Genomic DNA, 20,480 nt, shown 5'->3' with positions numbered 1-20,480 from the left:
CCTACTATTCTTACCCTAGAGTTTCTATACCAAGTCAATGTGCCTTAGATTCTAGGTGTAAAATATTCATTATGGCTTGAGTAATATCTTTTAATGTGAAATCTAATGTAAATATGCTGAAGATGAATCCAAAACTCTGAGAAACACTGTAAAAAGGAAAAAAGCAGGTTATAAAACTTAAAACAAAACCCAACCTACTCTCATCTCTAGACCGCTGGTTAGTTTGTGACTTGACTTTAGGTCCTGGTCTGCACCTAGTCAACATGTATATGCAGTGTGCAAAAAGCAGTGCAAAAATGGCCTATTATGATACAGTTCATGTAAAATCAGGCAGTAGTCAGAGAATTAACACTGGACTCTAGCATGTCACACAAAGTAATTATTTCTACAAATTAACATTTCAATGGTAGTGAACACCTGATGACAAACTTCGTAGGAAAAGCCTCAAACTGAACCATAAAGTCTTAAGGGGGGGGGGCGCACCCAGGCACTGTGTCTGTAGGAAGGCCATGCCCTAGGGCATACATTAGGAAAGTTGTGGTTACAACCTACCCAGCTCAGTGATGCTTTCTACACATAATTTTTAGTCTGGCAACCAATATTGATTATATCAGAACACAAGCTAAATACCAGGGAAGATGGAACAGCCCGTGACTACTGCAGACCGCTGTCCCTTCTTTGTTCTCTTCATTCATTGACCCTGCCTCTGGCAGCCAGGCAGCTGAACTGAACCACTCACCCTAATAAAGGGTGTCCCTACAGAGAGATCACCTGAAGTCTGGACTGACAAGTAGCCACTGTGACTGGGATGCTCACCCATGGAAAACCACATGACTTAACTACCATAGAACTGGTTTTGAATCCTGGCATTTAGTGAAGTTCGTGATATATAAAATGCAATAGTGAATTTATTATTTTCCACAATGTATTCCTAGCTAAAATAAAACTGTAAGTATGTGATGACTTTTTTTTGAGACAAGGTCTCCCTACAGCCCCAGCAGGCCTGGATCTTGTTGGAACCAGGTTGGCCTCAATCTCAGAGATCTGCCTGCCCCTGCCTCCTGAGTGCTGGGAATAAAGGTGTGCACGGTGCAGCACAATATGACTAACTTCTGAAGGAGAGATGAGCCAAGGGCATGTTGACCAAGGCTGTGCTGGAGCAGCTATGCCAGCTATGATGCCTAAAACTGTATTTCTTGATGGCCAAGAAGTCCTGCCCCACCATGGAAGCTGCACTGAGCTTACTTATGGGACAGACACTTCAGGTTCCTTAGTGCTGGGCTGTCCAGAATTTTTTTTTTTCTTTTTCTTTTTCTTTTTGAGACAGGGTCTCCCTGTAGCCCTAGCTGTCCTTGAACTCAGAGATCTACCTGCCTCTGCCTGGGATTAAAGTGCTGGGATTAAAGGCGTGCACTACCACGCCCGGCAAGGTTTTTTTTTTTTTTTTTTTTAAGGCAGGGTCTCCCTGTAGCCCCAGTTGTAGACCAGGCTGGCCTTGATCTCACAGAGATCCACCTGCCTCTGCCTCCTGAGTGCTAGGATTAAAGGTATGTGCCATCATACCTAGCCCTTCTGTCCAGCTTATGTCTCTGCACGGATGGGCTAGCTCTTTACCAGCACTATAGAAATACAGCTCAGGAGCTTTGTGGTTGCTGGAGTTCCATGCTATATACCTAGTCATCTAGATCTGAAGCAGCCTGTGTCCTCAGCCACTTGTCCCCTCCACTGCAATACACACACTGGGAGCCTGAAGGCAGGATGCCAAGACCCTTTCAACACTTTGAAAACCAAGCCATAGGTGAAGGCTTATCTTGTCAATATAGCATATACTCTTCAAAACTTCTGTTGAGTAACCAAGACTTTAGAAGATATCTGTCATTAACTCATGGTCTTCCAATGCTTGGGTAGGGCTTGTACTGTCACCCAGAACTTGTCCTACACACCTTAAAGAGGGGTATCTCAGCAATACTTTGCTTGAACATACAGGAAAGCCTGAGCAAGAGAAGTGCAGGCATCAGGCTGGGTGCCCAGTGGTGCACTGGGACAGTCTCCTTGCCCTGGTGGTCTCCTAGGAGCTAGGAGCTAGGAGCTAGGAGGGGTGACTAGTGTTCCCTCCATTAGCAAAATAGTCTGCGACTGTGGCATTACAGCGCATGGTGGGGCTGATTCTGCCCACAGTTGCCAGCAGGAGCCTTTGGTGTGCAGCCTGCATTGGATACTCAAATGGAGACAGGAGCAGGGACCCCAGTTCTCCCTGATGTCAGGCTATATGGATTTGAACCAGGGTATGGTTCAAGGACGGGAGAAAGACCACTGTTGGCGTGCAGGATATGCCTGCAGGGACCTCTGCACAGAGGGCAAAGTTCCTGTGGACAGGCCAGGCTGTGTACCCAGTTTCATCCCTCAGCCCAGCTGAGTGTCAAGAGTGAGGAATGTGCTCAGTTCTTAGCACAGTCAATGGTAGAAGCTGGTGCACCATTTCCTTCTAGGGGGAAGTGAACAGTAGCACGTATTCTGTCATCACACCAGTTTTGCCTCTGTGTAGGATAGAGTCAGCTCTCAACTTCCCTGGGTAGAGGGAATCTCAGTTGAGAAACTGCTTCCATTGGACTGGTCTGTGGCCATGTCTACGGGACATTGTTTTGATTGTTGAGTGATGTGGGAGTGCCCAACCCACTATGGGAGGTGCCAAACCTAAGCAGGGGGTCCTGTGTTATATAAGAAAGCAAGCTGAGGGGCTGGAGAGATGGCTCAGTGATTAAGAGCACTGACTGCTCTTGCAGAGGATCCGGGTTTGATTCCCAGCACCCACATGGCAGCTACAGACCATCCTTAACCCCAGTTCCAGAGGAATCAGCACCCTCTTCTGACCTCCGTGGCATTGCACAACATGGGTGCACTCACATACATGCAGGCAGTACACTCATATACACATAAAATAAAAGTAATATTAAGAAAAAAAGAAAGCAGGCCTGAGTACAGGCCAGGGGGGCAAGCCAATAAGCAACACTCCTCTATGGTCAATACTTTGGTTCCTTCCTGAAACTCCTGCTCTGGCTCTTCTCAATGATGAACTGTAAGCTGAAGGTGAAAGAAACCCTTTCCTCCCCAAGTCAGTGGTTTATCTCAGTAACAGAGGCCAAACTAGGACAGCTTCCTAGTGACATTTCTCAGGGATCCTTTTGGGCACGTTCTGAAATTCACACGTGGGTTCTTTGTGTTACTGTGGATTGAACTCTAGGCTTCACACATGCTAGATAGGTGCTCTATTATACCTTCAGTCTATTTGTATTTTGAGACAGAGTTCTGCTACAAAGTCCACCTCCCACACCTCAGCCCCAAGTGCTGAGAAGTACTGGGAGGACAGGCATTCAGTACCACACCCAGTTCATAATTTGTGAACTTCCTCTCTCTCCTGAACCCAGTCCAGCCAGAACCACTGGTCATTTGAGTGCCCAGATTCAAGATTTTTGAGTTTGTCCTTTGCCATGGGTCTTCCTCTGAGTGCTCTTCTGCCTTCTGCTAGATCTAGTGGAGGTTCAGCTCTAATTTTCCCTTTTATTCAGTGAACCCATACATTCCTACCATTCTTCTTCCCCCAGGTTGTTCCCTACATCCTGAGACCTCAGGTACCTCTGGCCTCCCTGAAGCACTGGTCTCCCATTTTGGCCCTGGTCCTGTGAGCACAACTATACCAGATAGGCTGCAGTCAGTGGCCCTGTATAACACATGTGCTACCTGCTCAGGTTTTAGGGCACCACACATGAGCAACTTGACCAGAAGAAAGTGAGTCTCTTTTTGTATGCACAGATACTGGCATAGACACAGGTATTGGCACAGACACAGGAACAAGATGTAATTTATGCATATGTATAAATAAACTGTTAAATGAAGCTGTTCCCACTATGAAGCAGGGAAGCATGGCACTGCTTGTATGGCTGGGAGTAGTCTGAGGCTTCTGACCTACATAGCCCCAGCCTCAGCCAAGAACCTTTCTCTACTGATACCTAGCCCCATTCTACTTGCACATTTGATGCCTCCTCTCTGGAATGCACCAGCTTCAGTTTCTTTCAGGGAATGGGATGCCTGTACGGTAGACAGGTGAAAGAGCCCAGCACAGGGAGTAGGAGGGGAACAGATGACATAGCAGTCCAAAGTGAGCTCTGGCACTGGGCCTACATGGCCACTAGGGACATAAGAAGACTTGCTTCTTGTTTGGTTCACTTCAGAGGCCAGAAGCCACTGCCAAGAAACTTAAGATGCATCCTGACCCATGTGTTGCTGCTCAGAATGGCCTGGGTAGTGGGTGCCACAGGGAGGAGCCAAGCATCCCTGTACTGTGCCAGTTCAGTCATCCAGTATATTTCCTAGTAACAGCCATACACCAAATCAGCCCTAGGGCAGAGTATATCACAGCAAATGTGGGGACTTAACCAGGAGCTCCTGCCTGACCCCCAGGCACTGTACATAGCAAACTCATGTCTGAGGTGAAGAGCAACAGATCAGATGATCTTTTGACTTAGCACCTTCAGAAGGTGGATGAACACTCTCTGTAGCACCCCAAGAAGCAAAGAGCAGGAAGTTGGCTGTGCCAGAGCCAGAGGGTCCCAAGGGCAGCATCACAGTTGCAAAGGAACCACATGAGGGAGGAGGGCAGCAGTTCTTAACATAGAACTGCAGCTCAAGCCTAGCCACATACATGCTACTGTACAGCCCACTCCATCTCAAAGCACTGCCAGTCTCAAAAGCAGATTGCTCAGCTGATTTGCCCCTGCAGCTGAAACATGGAATGGTAATTGACTGGCAGTGCCAGTGAGGACCTATAAAGCTTGTGAAAGAGGGAAGCCCAGGGTTTGAGTGCCCTTCCAGGGAATAGCACACTTGGGTATGTCACAAAGCAGCTACCTAAGGGTCTTTGTCCTACCTGTCTACCTTGGGGTCAGTCTGACAGCTTGGATAACCTTAAACATCAACTCATCTAGAACTGACTGAGGGGATGCCTGCATTTTAACCCCCAAGAATCCATGTACTGAAGGATCATATGACCCACTTAGCACTAACACAAAGTAGAAGCTCCTGCCATGGAACTGGGAAGATGGGATCTAGTTGTACAGCTGCTGACTCTCCCACCTGACATGGCGGAGGCTCCTTTTAATGCTGCATCTTACAGGATGAATGCTTTTCATGAGAATAGAAACCCTTAAGACCCCCCCCCCCCCAAAAATACTGCAGAATGCTTTGGGCAGTTAGAAAGGTCCTGTTCAGACAGTTCAAAAAGCAAATTTGTTAGCATAGGCTTATTGTAACAGGTCCATGAGAGGCAGATGGTTCAAGGGAACCTTCCAGAGCTCAGACAAATCTGAGTCCTGAGCAAGTGCAGGTGTCCTCAGAAGCCCGATGCCTATCCCTCCTGGCTTCACCACACAGGCCTCCTTGAAGCCTTTCTCCAAGCAATGTGACAACTTCTTAGAAAGATTAAAAGGGGACAAATTGAAAACCCCTGAGAGGATCCATCCTGCTTGACGATTGAGTCTGAAGGCCCAAACTGTAGGTCACCTTTCCTGGCCACCAGGGGACCACAGTTATTGTGTAGCAAGGGAGGCACGAGCGGAGGAAGGAATGAGAGGGGCAGGGGGTTTTGTGTAAGATTTAATAAAAAACAAACAAAAATAGGAATGGTTGCTTTCAACATTTTCCAGGTTGTGAAAGATTTGTCAGGATTATCTGGGAGCATGGTTCTAAGCTGCATTAGTGGGCCAAATACAAAATGCTGTCCTCCTCCCAGCGAAAAGGAAGTGGGGCAGGTTGGACCCTGCTCTAGGCCCCTCCAGCAACCAGGCCAGACTAGGACATTTGGTGGCTCTGCTCTGACCAGCGGAGGCTACATCCATGTAGTGGTCTTCAGCTGTGTGCAGCAGAGCCGAGCCACTGGCAGGTCCCCACACACGCACTCTTGAGGCAGGGCTAGCTTATCAACAGGCTGCTGTGCCTTAATACTGACAGTGAGCGGAGTGGGAGAGCGGAGGGATCTGCTCAAATGCTGAGGGGGGCAGCCCTCCCTACCCCACTGCTTGAGCTTGACTAATCTGAAAATGCCATGGAAAAAAGCTGTGATAAAGACAACAGGAAGTTGGAATCAACTGCAGGGAATGGAGCAAACAACCCACACACCAGCCAGTCTCTCATGCATCCATACCCACAGTTAATGAAGGTAACTGAAAATCAAAGATGCAGATGACAGCCACGCTTTGCTTGTGCTGCTGTCAGCCAGGAAGGGTGTGTCAGGTGGAACAGGATGCAGCTAGTCTTTCTTCAAGTCCCTGGATTCAAAGAGCTTCAAGCGCTCCTGCACCGTCAGGCCTTCCTTCAGACTCTGGTGGAGACAGAGCAGGAGGAAGTAATTACTCTGCTGGTGGGGTAGTGGCAGACAGGCTTCTGTAGCCACTGCAGGTGTGAGGCAGAGGGCACGGAGGGTGGGCTCTTGAGATTAGTTGGCATGCTAGGGTAGAAGGCCCCTGAGAAGTGTTACTGGTGGAATATGCTTTATCCTTCAGAAACTTAATTCAATGAGAAAGGGGAAAAAATAGAAATAAGATCAGGTGTCTACACAGTTGAACTCTGGCCTTAGGGCTCTTCAGATTGACAGCCACAAAAACCTTGTGCTAAGAACTGGGTACCTGTACTCTTACTGCACATGAGTACATGTCTGGTTTCTTTGTGCTCATGAACCCACAGCCTTAAAGACAAGTGCTGCTCTCCTGGGATATCCTAGTGGCACCATAGCTCTGCCTCAACCATCCCTGATTGGGTCTGATGGGGCTACCGGATGTAGTTGTCAACATACTATACAGACTGAGTAGTCTCCTGGGATCTTGGTATGTCTCAAGGAACATTTTTCTAAGTGGGGAACAGAATGTTTCCCCCTTCTCTGAGATATCTTCCCCAAAGCTTTCATTTCTGGAAGAGCATAAAGACCTCAGTTCCTAGAGACCAACTGGCAATGAATGGGTCTCAGCATGCCCCAGGTCTGGCCCTGGCTCCTTAGCTGTCAACTCTCATTGGCCATGGATGATGGGCATAGTGTACTAGGCTGTACTAGGAACAGGCAGCCAGACGTACTTCCAGAGGATGGGGCCTAGCTTCCTCTAGGGCATGAAGGAGAAGCTGGACTCTGGTTGGCGTCCTTCCCCACAACTTCCCCAACAGCTTTGAGTGGTTTTTTGTTTTCGTTTGAGACAGGGTCTCATGTAGCTCAGGCTGTCCTTAAATGGGTGGTTTCTTATACTAAGGAGCTATGTGTGTGAATAGTGATACCTATGCCTGTCTCAAGGTGTCCCTGGGGTCCCTCCTCTCAAGCACAGGTATCTCTTGGCAGCCAGATTCCTAGAGGTGCTAGGTAGGACTCCTGGCTATCAATAGGTGACCAAGCCAAAGTGTCCCCCACCAGGGTAAGTGTGTATGGGGGATACTGGCACTGTCACAAATGCTCTGTTTTAACTGGGGGCTGTCAGGCTGTCCTGAGACCCCTGTGGACAGTGATCACTCTGGGATTGAGTCCTCATGTGAAAGAACAGCTCACAGTAGCCCTAGATGATCTCTACACCCCAGGGTGGAGATGAACTCGGGTACTACACCCACTATGATTCTCAAGGCAGAGTAGACCAAACACACTGTCCCTTGTACCCTGGGAAGTGCCATCTCTCTGAGGCTTTTGGCTTCTCTCTCTTGGGGGCTGAAGCAGTATAGCATTTACCTTCAGGATTCAGTCCCCAACCGTACCCCCTGGATAATGTCTCTGCTCTGGATCTTAGCAGAGGCCATGTTGCTTGCTGCTACGAAGTCTTGAGATAAACAGCACTGGAAAGGTCTTGATCAGGACACAGCATGGGCAATAATAGAAGGTACTGGGAGCCTGGTTCTGGCTTATCTTTTCGTGGGGCTGGCAGGAGGCTCCAAATGTACTCAAGGCAACACTGAGACATTCTGCCATCATGGCTCAGTTAGGCCCCACCTTGCCTAGTAGGGGATGGGGTATCCCAAAGATGCCCTGCAGGACAATGGAACTGGGCTATGCCAATGTTAACAAGATCATGAGAAAAGCAGTACCTGGATCTCCTCTGTTTTCCTGTTCCCTCTGGGAGTCAGGTGCTCCCTAGAAACCCAAAGGCTTTTTCCACCTGTCATGGCTTTAGTGACCCCATCAGCACAGAGCTATTCCAGCACTTCAGGTGACTCTAGCGATCCTACCAAGCACAGAGGTCACCAGCACCTCTCATGGCTGCCTTTGCCACAGAGATCCTGCCAACACAGAGGCTCCTTGTTCCCCTAGCATCATCACCACCCAGGCCCTTGGTGCTGAGTCCTGTGTCTATCTTAATGTCCCCACAGGAGTTCATATGAATGTGGCACACCCCATTTTGTACTTTCCTCATGGTGCCCATCCTGCAGAACCTTTCTCAGCTTTACCCAAACACCCCACTTGCTCACAGTGACCACCAAGATCCCTGAGGAAGGCTAAAGGACAAGAGTTGAGTTTAATTTCAGGTAGGAGAGAGTAGAATGTCCAATACGAAAACAAGCCTAGAGAGGTTCATCAAATATTGTTCATGTTTTAGGAAAACCCTCAAACTTATGTTTTCAATCATTTCTTAAAGCACATTATTTGACTAGGGACTGGAGAAAAATAAGCAGAAAGAGATTAAGTTAAAATCCTTGGGCTTCCTCAATACTCTTCCCAAGGCAAACCTGTTTCCTCTGAGCCTCAAGCTGATGGCCTTGCTGGCTACCAGGAGGCCCTTGATGGTGGGGGGCTCATATGCAGCAGGAGCTGGGTGCTGCCAGTGGGACCAGCCAGGCCAGTGTCTCTGAGCTGCGGTCACTGCATAAATAAGGTCAGCCACAAGTCAGAGCACAGGATCCCTAGCACTGTGCTTAGCATGGCCACTCCCATCACCTTCTACAGAAGACACAGATTTTTCTTGTACTATGTAAAAGAAACAGGTCAGTAGATGCTCAGCTCCATGTGTAACACCAGTCCCCTTAGGAACAAAATACTTTCTCAAGTGCTGCAGTATTTGTCCATGGAGAATGGACAAAACCCCTGCTCCACCTGCTGGGTCTTGTAAGCAGCCTTGCTGCCAATTGTATGGGTAAGGTCTTCCATGAGAGCAGACATGGGCTAGGTGCCGTGCAAATCACCCAGCATGCATGCTGGCTTGTGCCCGCCCGCTAAGCTGGAGAGGCGCTGGGCAGGCTCAGCTCTGTAAAGAGGTTAGAGTGCCAGTTAACTTCCAGGAAAGTCACTAAGATCTCGTGTGGGCTGTGTGTGTGCTTGCTGGACAAGGATGGATGAAAATAAAGTAATTATACAGGCGTGTGCTATGGAGGTGTGAGCAGTGCATGCAGAGCCACCCAGTGTGGGCAGTGGGCGGAGTGAGAGGTAGTTTACCTATACCACAGGGGACCTGGAAGCGGGCGCGAGTCAGTTATCCCATGAGACCTGCTCAATTACGGACTGTCAGAGGAAAGAGCAAAAATAAAACACACACAGACAAAAATCAGTCCTAAATGCAGCATGCTGGCCATGCCCTCTCCACCCATCCTCCCAGAGACACGCCCATCTGGGAGCACACTGGGGATCAGTGGCTTTATCTCTCCAAGGATGGTGGTGTCAGTGTGATGACAGGATTGTGCAGAGAACAGGCATACAGTAGAGCTGATGAGAGACCAGATTTACCCCAGTCTCTGTGAGGTTCAAGGCCGAATCCCTCCATATCTTGCTTCTTGAAGCCCTGGTCCCTAGGTGGTACATTAAAGGGACACAGAATTTGAAGCCACTTAAGACTCATCCCGCCATGGTGGCTGTGTGGGAAGGCTAGTGCCTGCACTGGGGTTGATCAGGGTCTGGGCACTGATTACTGTTTCTCTTTCTGGTCTCCTCAAGCCAACACCCCTCAACCACAGGCTGGACCTTACTCACCTTGGACCTGATATTTCTAAGTTGCCGGGTGACACAGGATCTGTCTTTCTTCAGGAAGTCAGGGTTGCTTTTAGATTTCATTATGTCTGAAGGAACAAAGAGATCCATTATCTTTGTTTTCTACAACCTTCCAAAACCATATTGAATATGTGGGCTCCCTGATATATCTCCTAAATCCAAGCAAAGTACCACTCCACAGTGTGTCCTTGTAAAACACAACACTGCAGAGCATCAGGGCTTCGGGTTCCCACTAGGGCTTCAGTCATGACTGCTGAGTCACAGTGATGCCAGCAGAAGACAGAGTCTCTCATTTCTGCACTGGACCTTGATTGCTGGGCAGACTAAGAGGCCCCATTATTCCTATCTTACTCTTGACAGAGGACTGGTATCAAGTAAAGTTAAGACCAAACCGTTTTCATGCCCCACCTTAGGAAGACAGCAGTCCTTGTGATGTCTTAAAATTTTTTTTATTATTTTTGGGGCTGGAGAGATGGCTTAGTGGTTAAGAGCACTAACTGTTCTTACAGAGGACCTGGGTTCAATTCCCAGCACCCACATGGCGGCTAACAACTGTCTGTAACTCTAGTTTCAGGAAAATCTGATGCCCTCTTCTGACCTCCGCAGGCACTGCACAACATGGGTGCACTTACACACATGCAGGCATAACGTGTACACATAAAAATAAATAAAATATTTAAAAAATATTTTTATTTTATGTGTATGAATGTACTACCTGCATGTATGCACCTGTGTTGTGCAATGCCCATGGAGATCAGGAGAGGGCGCTGGAAATCAAACCTGGGTCCTCTGTAAGAGCAGCCAGTGCTTTTAACCACCAAGCCACCTTTCCAATCCTTCTTTCAGTGTTTTAAACACAGACAGCTATACACTGGGCCACACTACAGAATGTCTCAGGTATAGGGGCTTTCATGCTTGTGCCCTCAAATTTTCATGGATTTCTGCCCACAACAGCACAAAAATATCTCCCTGGCTTCCTAAGAACTGCACACTCTGCCACTGTGCAGCTGTCATGTTTCATACAACCCCAGTTTATGCTGTCCAGTGGACTGCTGTCTGCAGAAGTTTAGCACCCTGGCATACCTCACTGTGTGGTGGACTGCTGTTTCTAGCTCCTGTTTACAGTTGCTCAGTACATGCTTTGTTGAGATTATCATAGCACGTCAAGGGCATATACATTTCCAATTCTAAGTCTTCCTCCCTTCTATAGGCCTTAGCCCTGGCCCCTTGGTCTCCTGCTCAGGCAACCACTGTTAACCCTTTTAGAGTTAGCTGGATTTTAAATTGTGCTGTGTGTTGCCTGTGGCCTTCCAGAAGAGAAGTTTGTATCCCACCAGCAATATGAAGGACTTGTCTTGCAGGCATATATTAGCACTGTCAGGGGTATGGATCCTGTACTGGCTGATGAAAGTTTCATTAGGGAGCTTGAACAGATTTTCATGTTTGTGGGGCTCTTTTAGCTACAGAGAGACCCTGTCTCAAAAAGAACCCCCCTCCCTGCCAAAAAAAAAAATTCACCACAAAGGAGGCTGGAGATGGCTTGGTGGTTAAAAGCACTGGCAACTCCCAGCACAACCATCCCTAAGTCCATCCTAGGGATGGCTAACAACCATCCCTAACTCCAGTTCAGGGGATCTAACACCCTCTTCTGGCCTCTGCAGACACTTCATACACATGGGGCACTTACATACATGCAAACGAAACACTCACCCACATAAAAAATAAAAATAAACTTTAAAAAAGAGAAAAGATCACCATGAAGGTATGATGAAGTCATGGATTATCAGAAAGTGCTCTGTAGCCCCTTCCTGTCTGTCCTGCACAGGTGCCTGTGTATTTTCAGCAAGCACAGGACAGGGTCAGTCCTATTGGTTTTTTGGGAAGATGGTGACTTCCCCTCTGTTCTGCTTGCCTGGAGCCCTTGCAGGTTTTATGGTAAAACACTTGGATCAAGCAATTAGCAAGAACTTCTCCCTAGCTGCTGAAGTTTTTTAGAAAACAAACAGCAAGACCCCTTCTTACTATGGAAGCAGCTTTTGTGTAAAGCGGGGCATGGAGAAGAAGGGGGTCTTCCATGTTGGGTAAACCATGTATGTGGGGCCCCTCAATGAAATGTGGGATGGCAAAGGGCATCAGGACCTTTGGGATTTGATTCAAGTGTCAAAAAATCTCCATTATAAGTACCCAGGTGGCTCACCGTATCCTGAAACAGCAGTGCCCTCGGGGGATTTCTCCCCCAGTGCCTCTGTGGCTGCTTTCAGCTGCTCTTTCAACCTGCTGATATCACAGTCAGCTTTGGCCTTCGCAATGCTGAGTTCTGTGTAGATGTCTTTGTACTTGTCACTAGCATACTTCTTATCCTAGGAAATAAAGGGCCAGAAAGCAAATGGTAGTTGGAACCAGGGAAGCAAGCTTATGAATTTTGGCTTTGGGGCTAGGGCACTGGGAGAACTGGCTGTGGCTGGGAAATGGCTGTGTACCCTCCATCTTCCAGAAACAGAGACTGTACACTAAGGAAAACATGAGATAGGCAGATGGTGCAGGGAGTGCAGGAACAAGGGGCACAGGCAACCTACTATGGTGCTGATTGTCCAGCCACTTCTTCATGGGCTTCAGCCAGAAAAAGCCTCTGAGTTTTGGATTTTCTAAGTAACCTGATTGAATGATTCCATTAGTTCTGATTTCTGACTCTAGGAATCCCCTAGGGTTGGACCAGACCCACCTGAATGGTAGGCTTAGCCTTACTTCACTCCCATCACATTCTTCTGAGCATCATTGTTCCTGAAACTACCACCACATGGCAAGGTCAGAGAGGCCACACTCCTAAGGTATCTGCTTAAAGGCTGGTGTTTTAGGAGAACCTGACTTTGGGACCATGATCCTGATGAAAGTGACATCTCCTGTAGAATGGCCATGTAGAACTGAGCCTGGCAGGGCCTGCCTGGCCAGGCCTCCTTGGATTTGCTCCACCCTTCCCTACCTCCCAGAAGTTGGCTCTTACCCGTAGGGCTGTCTGGAGTTCATCCTTGAGAGAGCTGATCTCTTGCTTCAGGTACTGTATTTCTGATTCTTTAACCCGCAATAAGACCTAGAAGCAGGGAGAAAATCAGGACTGACTCTTGAGGAGCCAGGGAACCTGTGGAGTCTGTGCACACAAGGGCCACCTGGCAGATAGTTGCTTCACACATTGGGGATCAGGAGAGAGCCCACCATCACTGACACCCAATGGGACAAATGACTTAAATACTGCTTAAAGTTTTCACATAGCACATAGAAATGGAAAGGGGGGAAAATGGCCATCTCTCTCAGTCCTAAGAATTTCCAGCCTCAGGCCTAGGGACCATCTTGAGTTTGTGGTGCTGACAGAGTGCTCGCTCCCTCAGATGGAGCTGCAAAGGTCTAGGACATGCTGTTTCTGTAGGAACTTCTGCTAACCCCATTCAGCCCCTCCTGCTCACCTGTCAGCAAGAGCCATCTGTAAGAGAAAATCTTAAATCTAATGGGGATGACATCTATATGCCTCCCTGAGGATGACCTACAGTCCTTCCTCTCTCCCTCTCTTTCAACAGTGTCTTTTTCTTTTGCACAGACTGGTCTAGAATCCTCCTGCTTCAGCCTCCCAAACAGTTGGGGCTGTAGGTATATGCCACCATAGAACCAGCCATTCTGACTTAAAAGCTGAACATCCCAGACTCTGAGAAGTAGAACATGCTACAACCTCAGACAGTGGCAGCATTGTTGTGAGAAAGAGGGAGCTGTGGGTTGCTGAAGGGAAGAGACTGAAGATCTTCATGGCCTCTTGAGGGGCTGCTGCTCTTGCCTGTGGACCTCAGGCTACCTGTCAGCTACCTGCCATCTTGCCATCCCAGATGACTTTGATACTAGAACTTCTCCATAACTCTGGTATACCCTAACTTCAAGGTTTCCTTTTTATTGCTGTTGCAGTGCTAGAGATGAGCCCAGGGTTTTGCACATGCTAGGCAAGAGTTCTACTACAAAGTTATACCCCTTTGGCCCTATGGTCAAGTCTGGTCCCCCAATGACTCTATGCTAAGGGGCTCCTGTGTGAAACAGCTGAGTAAGGCAGTGCCTAGCTTCTCACAGTACCTCTAACTCGTAGGCGTCTTTGCCCTGTGTGAGGGGTGACCCAGCAGACTCCCCGCCACCATCCCCAGTCAGTAGTGTCCGCAACCGTGTGATCTCTGCAGCCAGGCGGTTATTCAGCTCCTGGGGACAGCAATGTAACACAACAGTGACCTTCTACATCAGAGTGCACAACACATCCTGGGAAGGTCATTTCTCACTAGCAGTATGTAGAGGCCTAAGAATAGAGGCCATAAGCACAGAGGTGTTTACAGTAGACATCTGAAGCTGTTACTGTCTGAGATGTACGGCTCTCAATGAGCTATTTATATGGTTTTTGTGAGGACAATGCTACTTGGGATCTGTTGGGAATTGGTTCTAGGACCCCTAGCAGGTACCAATATCTGGATGCTCAAGTCCTATTACAAAGTGGTGTAGTATTTGCATGCAAGCTACACGCATCTTCCCAAATATATTAGACTATCTCTAGATCACATCTAATACCTAATACCATGTAATTCCCAAATATTCAGTTGTACTGTATTATTTTGGGGAGTGATGATTAAAAAGAAAAGTCAGTACAGGGGCTAGAGAAATGGCTCAGTGGTTAAGAGCACTGACTGCTCTTTCAGAGGACCCGGGTCTGAATCCCAGCACCCACAAGGCAGCTAACAACTGTCCATAACTCCAGTTCCAGGGGATTTAACACCCTCTTCTGACCTCTGTAGGCATTCCATGATATGGGTGCACTTACACACATGCAGTCAGTACACTCATACACATAAAAATAACAAAGGGGCTGGAAAGATGGCTCAGCAGTTAACAGCACTGACTGCTCTTGCAGAAGACCTGGGTTCGATTCCCAGCACCCACATGGCAGCTACAAACCGTCCTTAACTCCAGTTCCAGGGGAATCCGAAGCCCTCTTCTAACCTCTGCAGCACTGTATACCACAGGTACACTCACATACATGCAGGCAATACACTCATACACATAAAATATTTAAAAAAACAATAAATATTTTAAAAAGTCAGTACATGTCCAGTGTGGATGTATTTCCTCCCCCAAACATTTTCCACCTGTGGTTGATCAAATCTACTGACACAGAGCCCAATGCAACAGGGGCTGATTATGTCTGCAGAGCTGAGGATTAAATGGATCTTAAATCTTTCTGTTGTGGACAGTACTGTCTTGTCTCACTTGAGTTCCTAAAGGATTCAGCCATCCTGTTCTGTCCCTCCACTTCTTGAGCCTCTTTCTGGGTGATAAGTGGTCCTCTTCAAGCCTCTGCAATGATTTACTGGGCCTGAGCAGCTTCACCCAGTCCTGTGAGGTATGAATATCTATCTAGCAGCTAGGGAGGGCAAACAAGATAGGGCTCAAGACAGGCTAAAAACGGGGTACCGCAGAAAAGGTTACACTGAACTCAGTATTACAACTCAAACCTTTGGGTCAGATGGGAGTCTATATACCAAATTCCAGAGAACACTGAATTCTAAGAGAATGGCCTTAGAGAAATAAATGTGAGAGGGTATCCTACTGAGCCTGGTAGTATAGCCTGGTAGTATAACCTCAGCCTCTAGAGATAGGAGACACTGACTCTGAGATGAGCCTGGGCTGCTCAGCAGTGGACCAGGGATTTAGAGAAACCACCAGATTCTCAGTCTTAGAAGAGCAGACGTGGTGGCCCCAGGTTCCAATATCAAGGCTGAGAAGCTGCCATGAAGGTGAGGCCTGGCCTCTCTTGGCCTTACCTGGTTATGGGCATTGAGCTCCTGGTTTTCACGCTGGCACTGCCTCAGGGCCTGCCGCTCAGCCTCCAGTGCCTGGGCCAGGTGTGCATTCTCCAGGCACTTCTGGGAGTACTGTTCCGAGAGGACCTCTAGCTCCCGCTGCACTGACTGCAGCTCTTCCCTGTGGAAAGGGAGTGCTCAGCCCTGCCCTGACCACATGCCCAGGGCCACTGGACATTGACAGTGCAGTGTCTGCCCACAAAGTCTTAGGGGCACTTTATAGAAATATGACTGTCTCTCTCCTGGACCACCCACAGCTGGCACACTCTGGAGATGCCACTGGGGACAGGATCCAGTCACTGTGAAAACGGAGCTGTTTCTGAGAGATGTCAGGCATGGGATGCTTCCCACTTGTGTGCTGCATCATCTCAAAGCATAGATGCTTAGCATAATACCCTTCGAGGTGCTGTTCTCAGTACCTCAGCTCCAGAAGGGCTGAATCCCCAAGGTGGGAGCCAAGGAGGAGGGCCTTCTAGATGAGCCCCCAGTCTAGCAAGCATGACCATTCTAGGGACTGCCTGAGTCGCTGTAGCTTTGGAGCCCTGCACATTCCAGAGACCCCAGTAAAGGTTCATCAGTGGATGGCTCATGGTACTAATCTGATGATCCCTAGTAGAGTGATTCTTACCAAGGGAAAACCCACCAGGTACTATACTCTAGTGCATGTGTAGTACCTATGTAAAATGGGTACATGTGAGCCTTCTTTTCTCTTTTCTTTTTTTTTTTTTTTGAGACAATCTCATTATGTAGTTTTGGCTGACCTGGAACTTTCTATCTCACTATGTAGACCAGACTGGCCTTGAACTCACAGAAATCTACCTGTCTCTGCCTCCCTAGTGTTGGAATTAAAGGTGTGCACCAACAGGTGAGGTTTTTAGAACACTGACATACAGCTGTGGAATATCAGGTACAAAGTACCAGCCAGACTCTGGACTCTGGCTCCTTGTGAGCTACTGATATAGTATCAGTGGTAGAGCACAAATTAGGTCACCGTATCTACAGTCAGCCCTAGACAAGGCTGGTTTTAAGACAGGGTCTCTATACATAGTCCAGATTGGCCTTGAATTTGTGCCAGTCTTCCTGCCTTGGTCTTCTAAGCATTGAGATTACAAATGTGCACCACCACACCCAGTTTAAACTGTTATTTAAAATGTCCTCTGTCTGCATTTTAGTGATTAGTCTCTGTGCTAATACCCAAAGCCCTAGGTGTTTGCCACTGGAGAACACAGTATGGGTAACCTTCAGAACTACGTTCTCCGTGCCTACCCAGGATCAACTCCAAGGTTGTCAATGGATGGCAGGAAGCCAGCCCTCTCCCACAGGGCTCTCCCAGGGCCAGGCAACTCACAGGTACTGCCGCCTTAGGGCTTCAATGTCAGAGTTGATGCTGCTGATCTGAGACCGCTGGCTCTTCTCCAACTCCCGCTCCATCTCTTCCCGGTGGGCATTCTTCATGGCTTCAATGGCTATAGGAAGGACACAATCTTCAGCACCAAGAACCAGGGCTACCCTGGCAGTGGCTCTCTCTACTATATTACCCGTTCCTCACAGGGTAGCCAAGGACAGGTTAGTGTGAGATCAGTTTCCTGTTGACATTTATTCCAGTAGTGGTGGGACTCCACAACTGGCTGGCCTATCATAGACCAACTCTCAGGGGTGGACAAAGGTTGGGAGAATTCCCAAATCAACTTCTCCTGGAAGGGCTACAGGCATGTTATTTTTGATATTAGAAAACCCAATGATCAGGTAAATTCCAATGTTATATTCATGCATGAGTTTGTAAAATAAAGTATTTGAAAAAAAAGTGTTTGGGGACTGGTTTACTTTCTTCCTTGATGCCAAAGTGAGCCACTATGTGAAGAAATTGTAAAACACAATATGGTTGAGACATGCTTGCTGGTGCTGTAGTACAGCATATTCATGCTCTAGTGAAAGGACAACTCCAAGTGAGGGGCCTCTGTTGGGGGTTAGCCCTGCAGTGTCTCAAGTAGCTGGAGCACTGGCTCTCTGTTTGTTGACTCTTGAAGGACTCAAGTCAGCCCTTGCCTCAGTTTGAATATTCAAAGAACAATTCTCTTTAAAATGAAACTCGAAGGGCTGGGGTTGTGGCTTATATGAAAGAGGGCTAGCCTGGCCTGTATGAGGACCTGTGTTCCATCTCCAACAGGGCATAAATAGCGTATGGTGTATACCACTTATATGCCTGCTACTCTAGCTCTTGGGGATGTAGAAGCAGCAGGATCGAAGTTCAAGGTTATCCTCATGGATATGACTTGAGAATTCAAGGAAAGCCTAGGCTAGACTCTGTGCCCTTTCCACGAACAAAAAGGAAACTTAAATCTCAAGGAAAAGCAATGGGAAGCCAGTCTTCTAAGCTACAGATCCAGTCTAGGACATGGGCCTCTTGTGCCCTTCGACTCTGTCTCACCTGAGATGGTGGCAGCTGTCTCCTCAGCCAAGAGGCGGTCTTTCTCCTCCCGCAGCTTCTCCAGTTCCCGCTGGTGTTGCCTCTGCAGGTCTTCAATCTTCTTCTGGTGTGTCTCCTCCATGGCAGCAAAGCCTCGCTCACATGTAGCCTGTAGAAGGAAAGAGGGGGCTCATTAGTTTCCCTCTGCCTTCAAGTGACTGTCCTGTGTAATAAAAAATCCAGCACATCTGTCCTCTCTAGGCAATGATGTGGCTGGTGCTTCCAGGATCAGGCAGTGAAGCTGTGAAATTGTATATTCTGTTCTAGTCTGTGTGGCATCATAGCCGAGTGGTACTGACTGCAGGATGACAGATCATGTGTACTGTCTGTATTGTTTGGAGTGGCAGACACACTGAGTGCTGTCAACCACAGGGACAAGCTCTGACAAATTTGTTAGTTGGAGTCAAGTTCATCCGGAGATGAGGGGTAACCCAAGTGGGGAGCCCAACCCATCCCTTGTGTTAGGATACATACGGTCCATTTGGGGGAGCTATGGAACTTAAGCTGTTTACTGAACCTCACGGGTGTTAGTTATAGGAGCCAGAAAAGGTGTCAGCATCTTTTCTGCCAGCCTGTGCCTTCTTCTGTCCTTTTTCTTTTGAAGGAGAGCAGAGGTGTGTTACCCACTGAGGGCCTCAGCACTTTACCAAGCAGAACAACCTTAGGAAACTCAGGCCTAGCCTGTCAGAGCTGCTCTCCCCACCAAGCAGCAGTGCTGCACCTGTAGCCTGTAGTTACTTAGTGTATGGGGCATGCTGTCTAAGCCTGTGATATCTGCTTCAGGGCCTTCTCCTGATTTTTAAAACTGGAGGAATGTGGTCACGTTGCATTCCAAATAGAAACATGAGGGGCTTCCCCACTTGTAGCTCTAATCTAGCATCCAGTCATTATGCTTTGTCATCTTTCACTGAGCCTCAGTCACTGAAGGGCTTTTCTAAGTGACTATTCAGCACCTTCAAATTCCTGCTCACAGCCTGGACGTGGCAGCCAAGCACTGGCCAAGGCTTTAACTGCTACCCCAAACAAATGGGGCATCCTTCCACCTAGGAGCACCACCCTGAAAAGTGCCTAGTTGTTGCCCCCCACCTTACTGCCTTCACACCACAGAATAGATGGTTCTTCTTCTTGCTCCCACATGCCCACCTAACACACCGCTCTCAGTCAATACTCTCAACTACAGGTGGCATGCCCTGTCAAAACTTAGAATATATGCACATACATAATGAAGACGGGGGGGGGGTCTCCAGTATACACATGACTTTCACTCATGTTTCACCCACACCTCATCCATAGCCTGGAAGTAATTTTACACAGCATTTTTAATATGCTTGCATGTTAACTGAGAATTTCTTTTTGTTTTTTTTTCAGACAGGGGTTTCCTGTAGCCCCAGCAGGCCTGGAACTCATTATGTAGATCAGGCTGGCCTTGAACTGGCAAAGATCCGCCTGCCTCTGTGAGTGCTGGGATTAAAGGTGTGCGCCACCACACATTTAACTGAGACTTATCACAGAATGTCCGCTATGGAATTTTCTGCTTGTGGCATTCTGTCAGTTCTCAGAATGTTTTGGATTTTGGTTCATCTCAGATTTTGGGTTCCATATACCCTATAGATTTTATCAATCTTATTTATTATCAAAATTCCTACAACAAAGACAGATATCTTTAAAGACTAGGTTGCTTGTTATATGTTTAAAAGTTACTCTGTAAATGAATTTTGAGTTTTTATTGTATGTTCACGTGTGTGTGTGGACTAGAGGTTGATTCTTGATAACAGGTTTCCTCCTTGACCATTTTCTCCTTATATATTAAGGCAGAATCTCTCACTTGAACCCAGAGAGCACTGATTCAGCTCCTTTATCTAGCGAGCTTTCTCTGGTGATCCCAACTCCTGTCCTCGTGTTTGTCAACAAGCACATTAAACACTAGGTTATCGCCTCAGCCCCAAATTTTAATTTTTTTCTTAAAGACAGGGTCTCATTGTATAGCTCTGGCTAGCCTGGAACTCGCTATATAGACTAGGCTGGCTGCCAACTCACAGAGATCCACAGGCCTCTGTCTCCTGAGTGCCGGGATTGAAGCTGTGCACCACCATACGTGGTCCAATTTTTATTATTATTTTTTTGTCTCTTTGAGACAGGG

The 20,480-nt window shown here is 47.8% G+C and overlaps 1 protein-coding gene across 8 annotated transcripts in view; it reads right to left on the bottom strand.

Moving 5' to 3' along the window:
- Positions 1-5,237: 5,237 nt before the first annotated feature.
- Positions 5,238-20,480, bottom strand: part of Mprip (myosin phosphatase Rho interacting protein) — a 134,574-nt gene continuing 119,331 nt past the window's right edge. For 5 of the 8 annotated variants that reach the window (XM_029569087.1, XM_029569090.1, XM_008844651.1 and 2 more), the window contains 8 exons: positions 18,302-18,449; positions 17,222-17,339; positions 15,835-15,994; positions 14,105-14,224; positions 12,999-13,085; positions 12,195-12,357; positions 9,980-10,065; positions 5,238-6,373 (listed from right to left, as the gene is read on the bottom strand). In XM_029569087.1, the coding sequence (XP_029424947.1) occupies positions 6,302-6,373; positions 9,980-10,065; positions 12,195-12,357; positions 12,999-13,085; positions 14,105-14,224; positions 15,835-15,994; positions 17,222-17,339; positions 18,302-18,449 (954 nt within the window). In that variant the 3' untranslated portion in view covers positions 5,238-6,301. Of the gene's footprint in view, positions 6,374-9,448; positions 9,515-9,555; positions 9,799-9,979; positions 10,066-12,194; positions 12,358-12,998; positions 13,086-14,104; positions 14,225-15,834; positions 15,995-17,221; positions 17,340-18,301; positions 18,450-20,480 lie in introns of those variants that run through there. The other 3 variants (XM_029569089.1, XM_008844652.1, XM_029569088.1) reach the window with 2 other exon arrangements.

This window comes from Nannospalax galili, unplaced genomic scaffold, assembly GCF_000622305.1.
Source record: "Nannospalax galili isolate Female #2095 unplaced genomic scaffold, S.galili_v1.0 scaffold441, whole genome shotgun sequence".
In the NCBI taxonomy this organism is placed as follows: domain Eukaryota; kingdom Metazoa; phylum Chordata; class Mammalia; order Rodentia; family Spalacidae; genus Nannospalax; species Nannospalax galili.
This window is presented reverse-complemented; position numbering and strand designations above follow the sequence as displayed.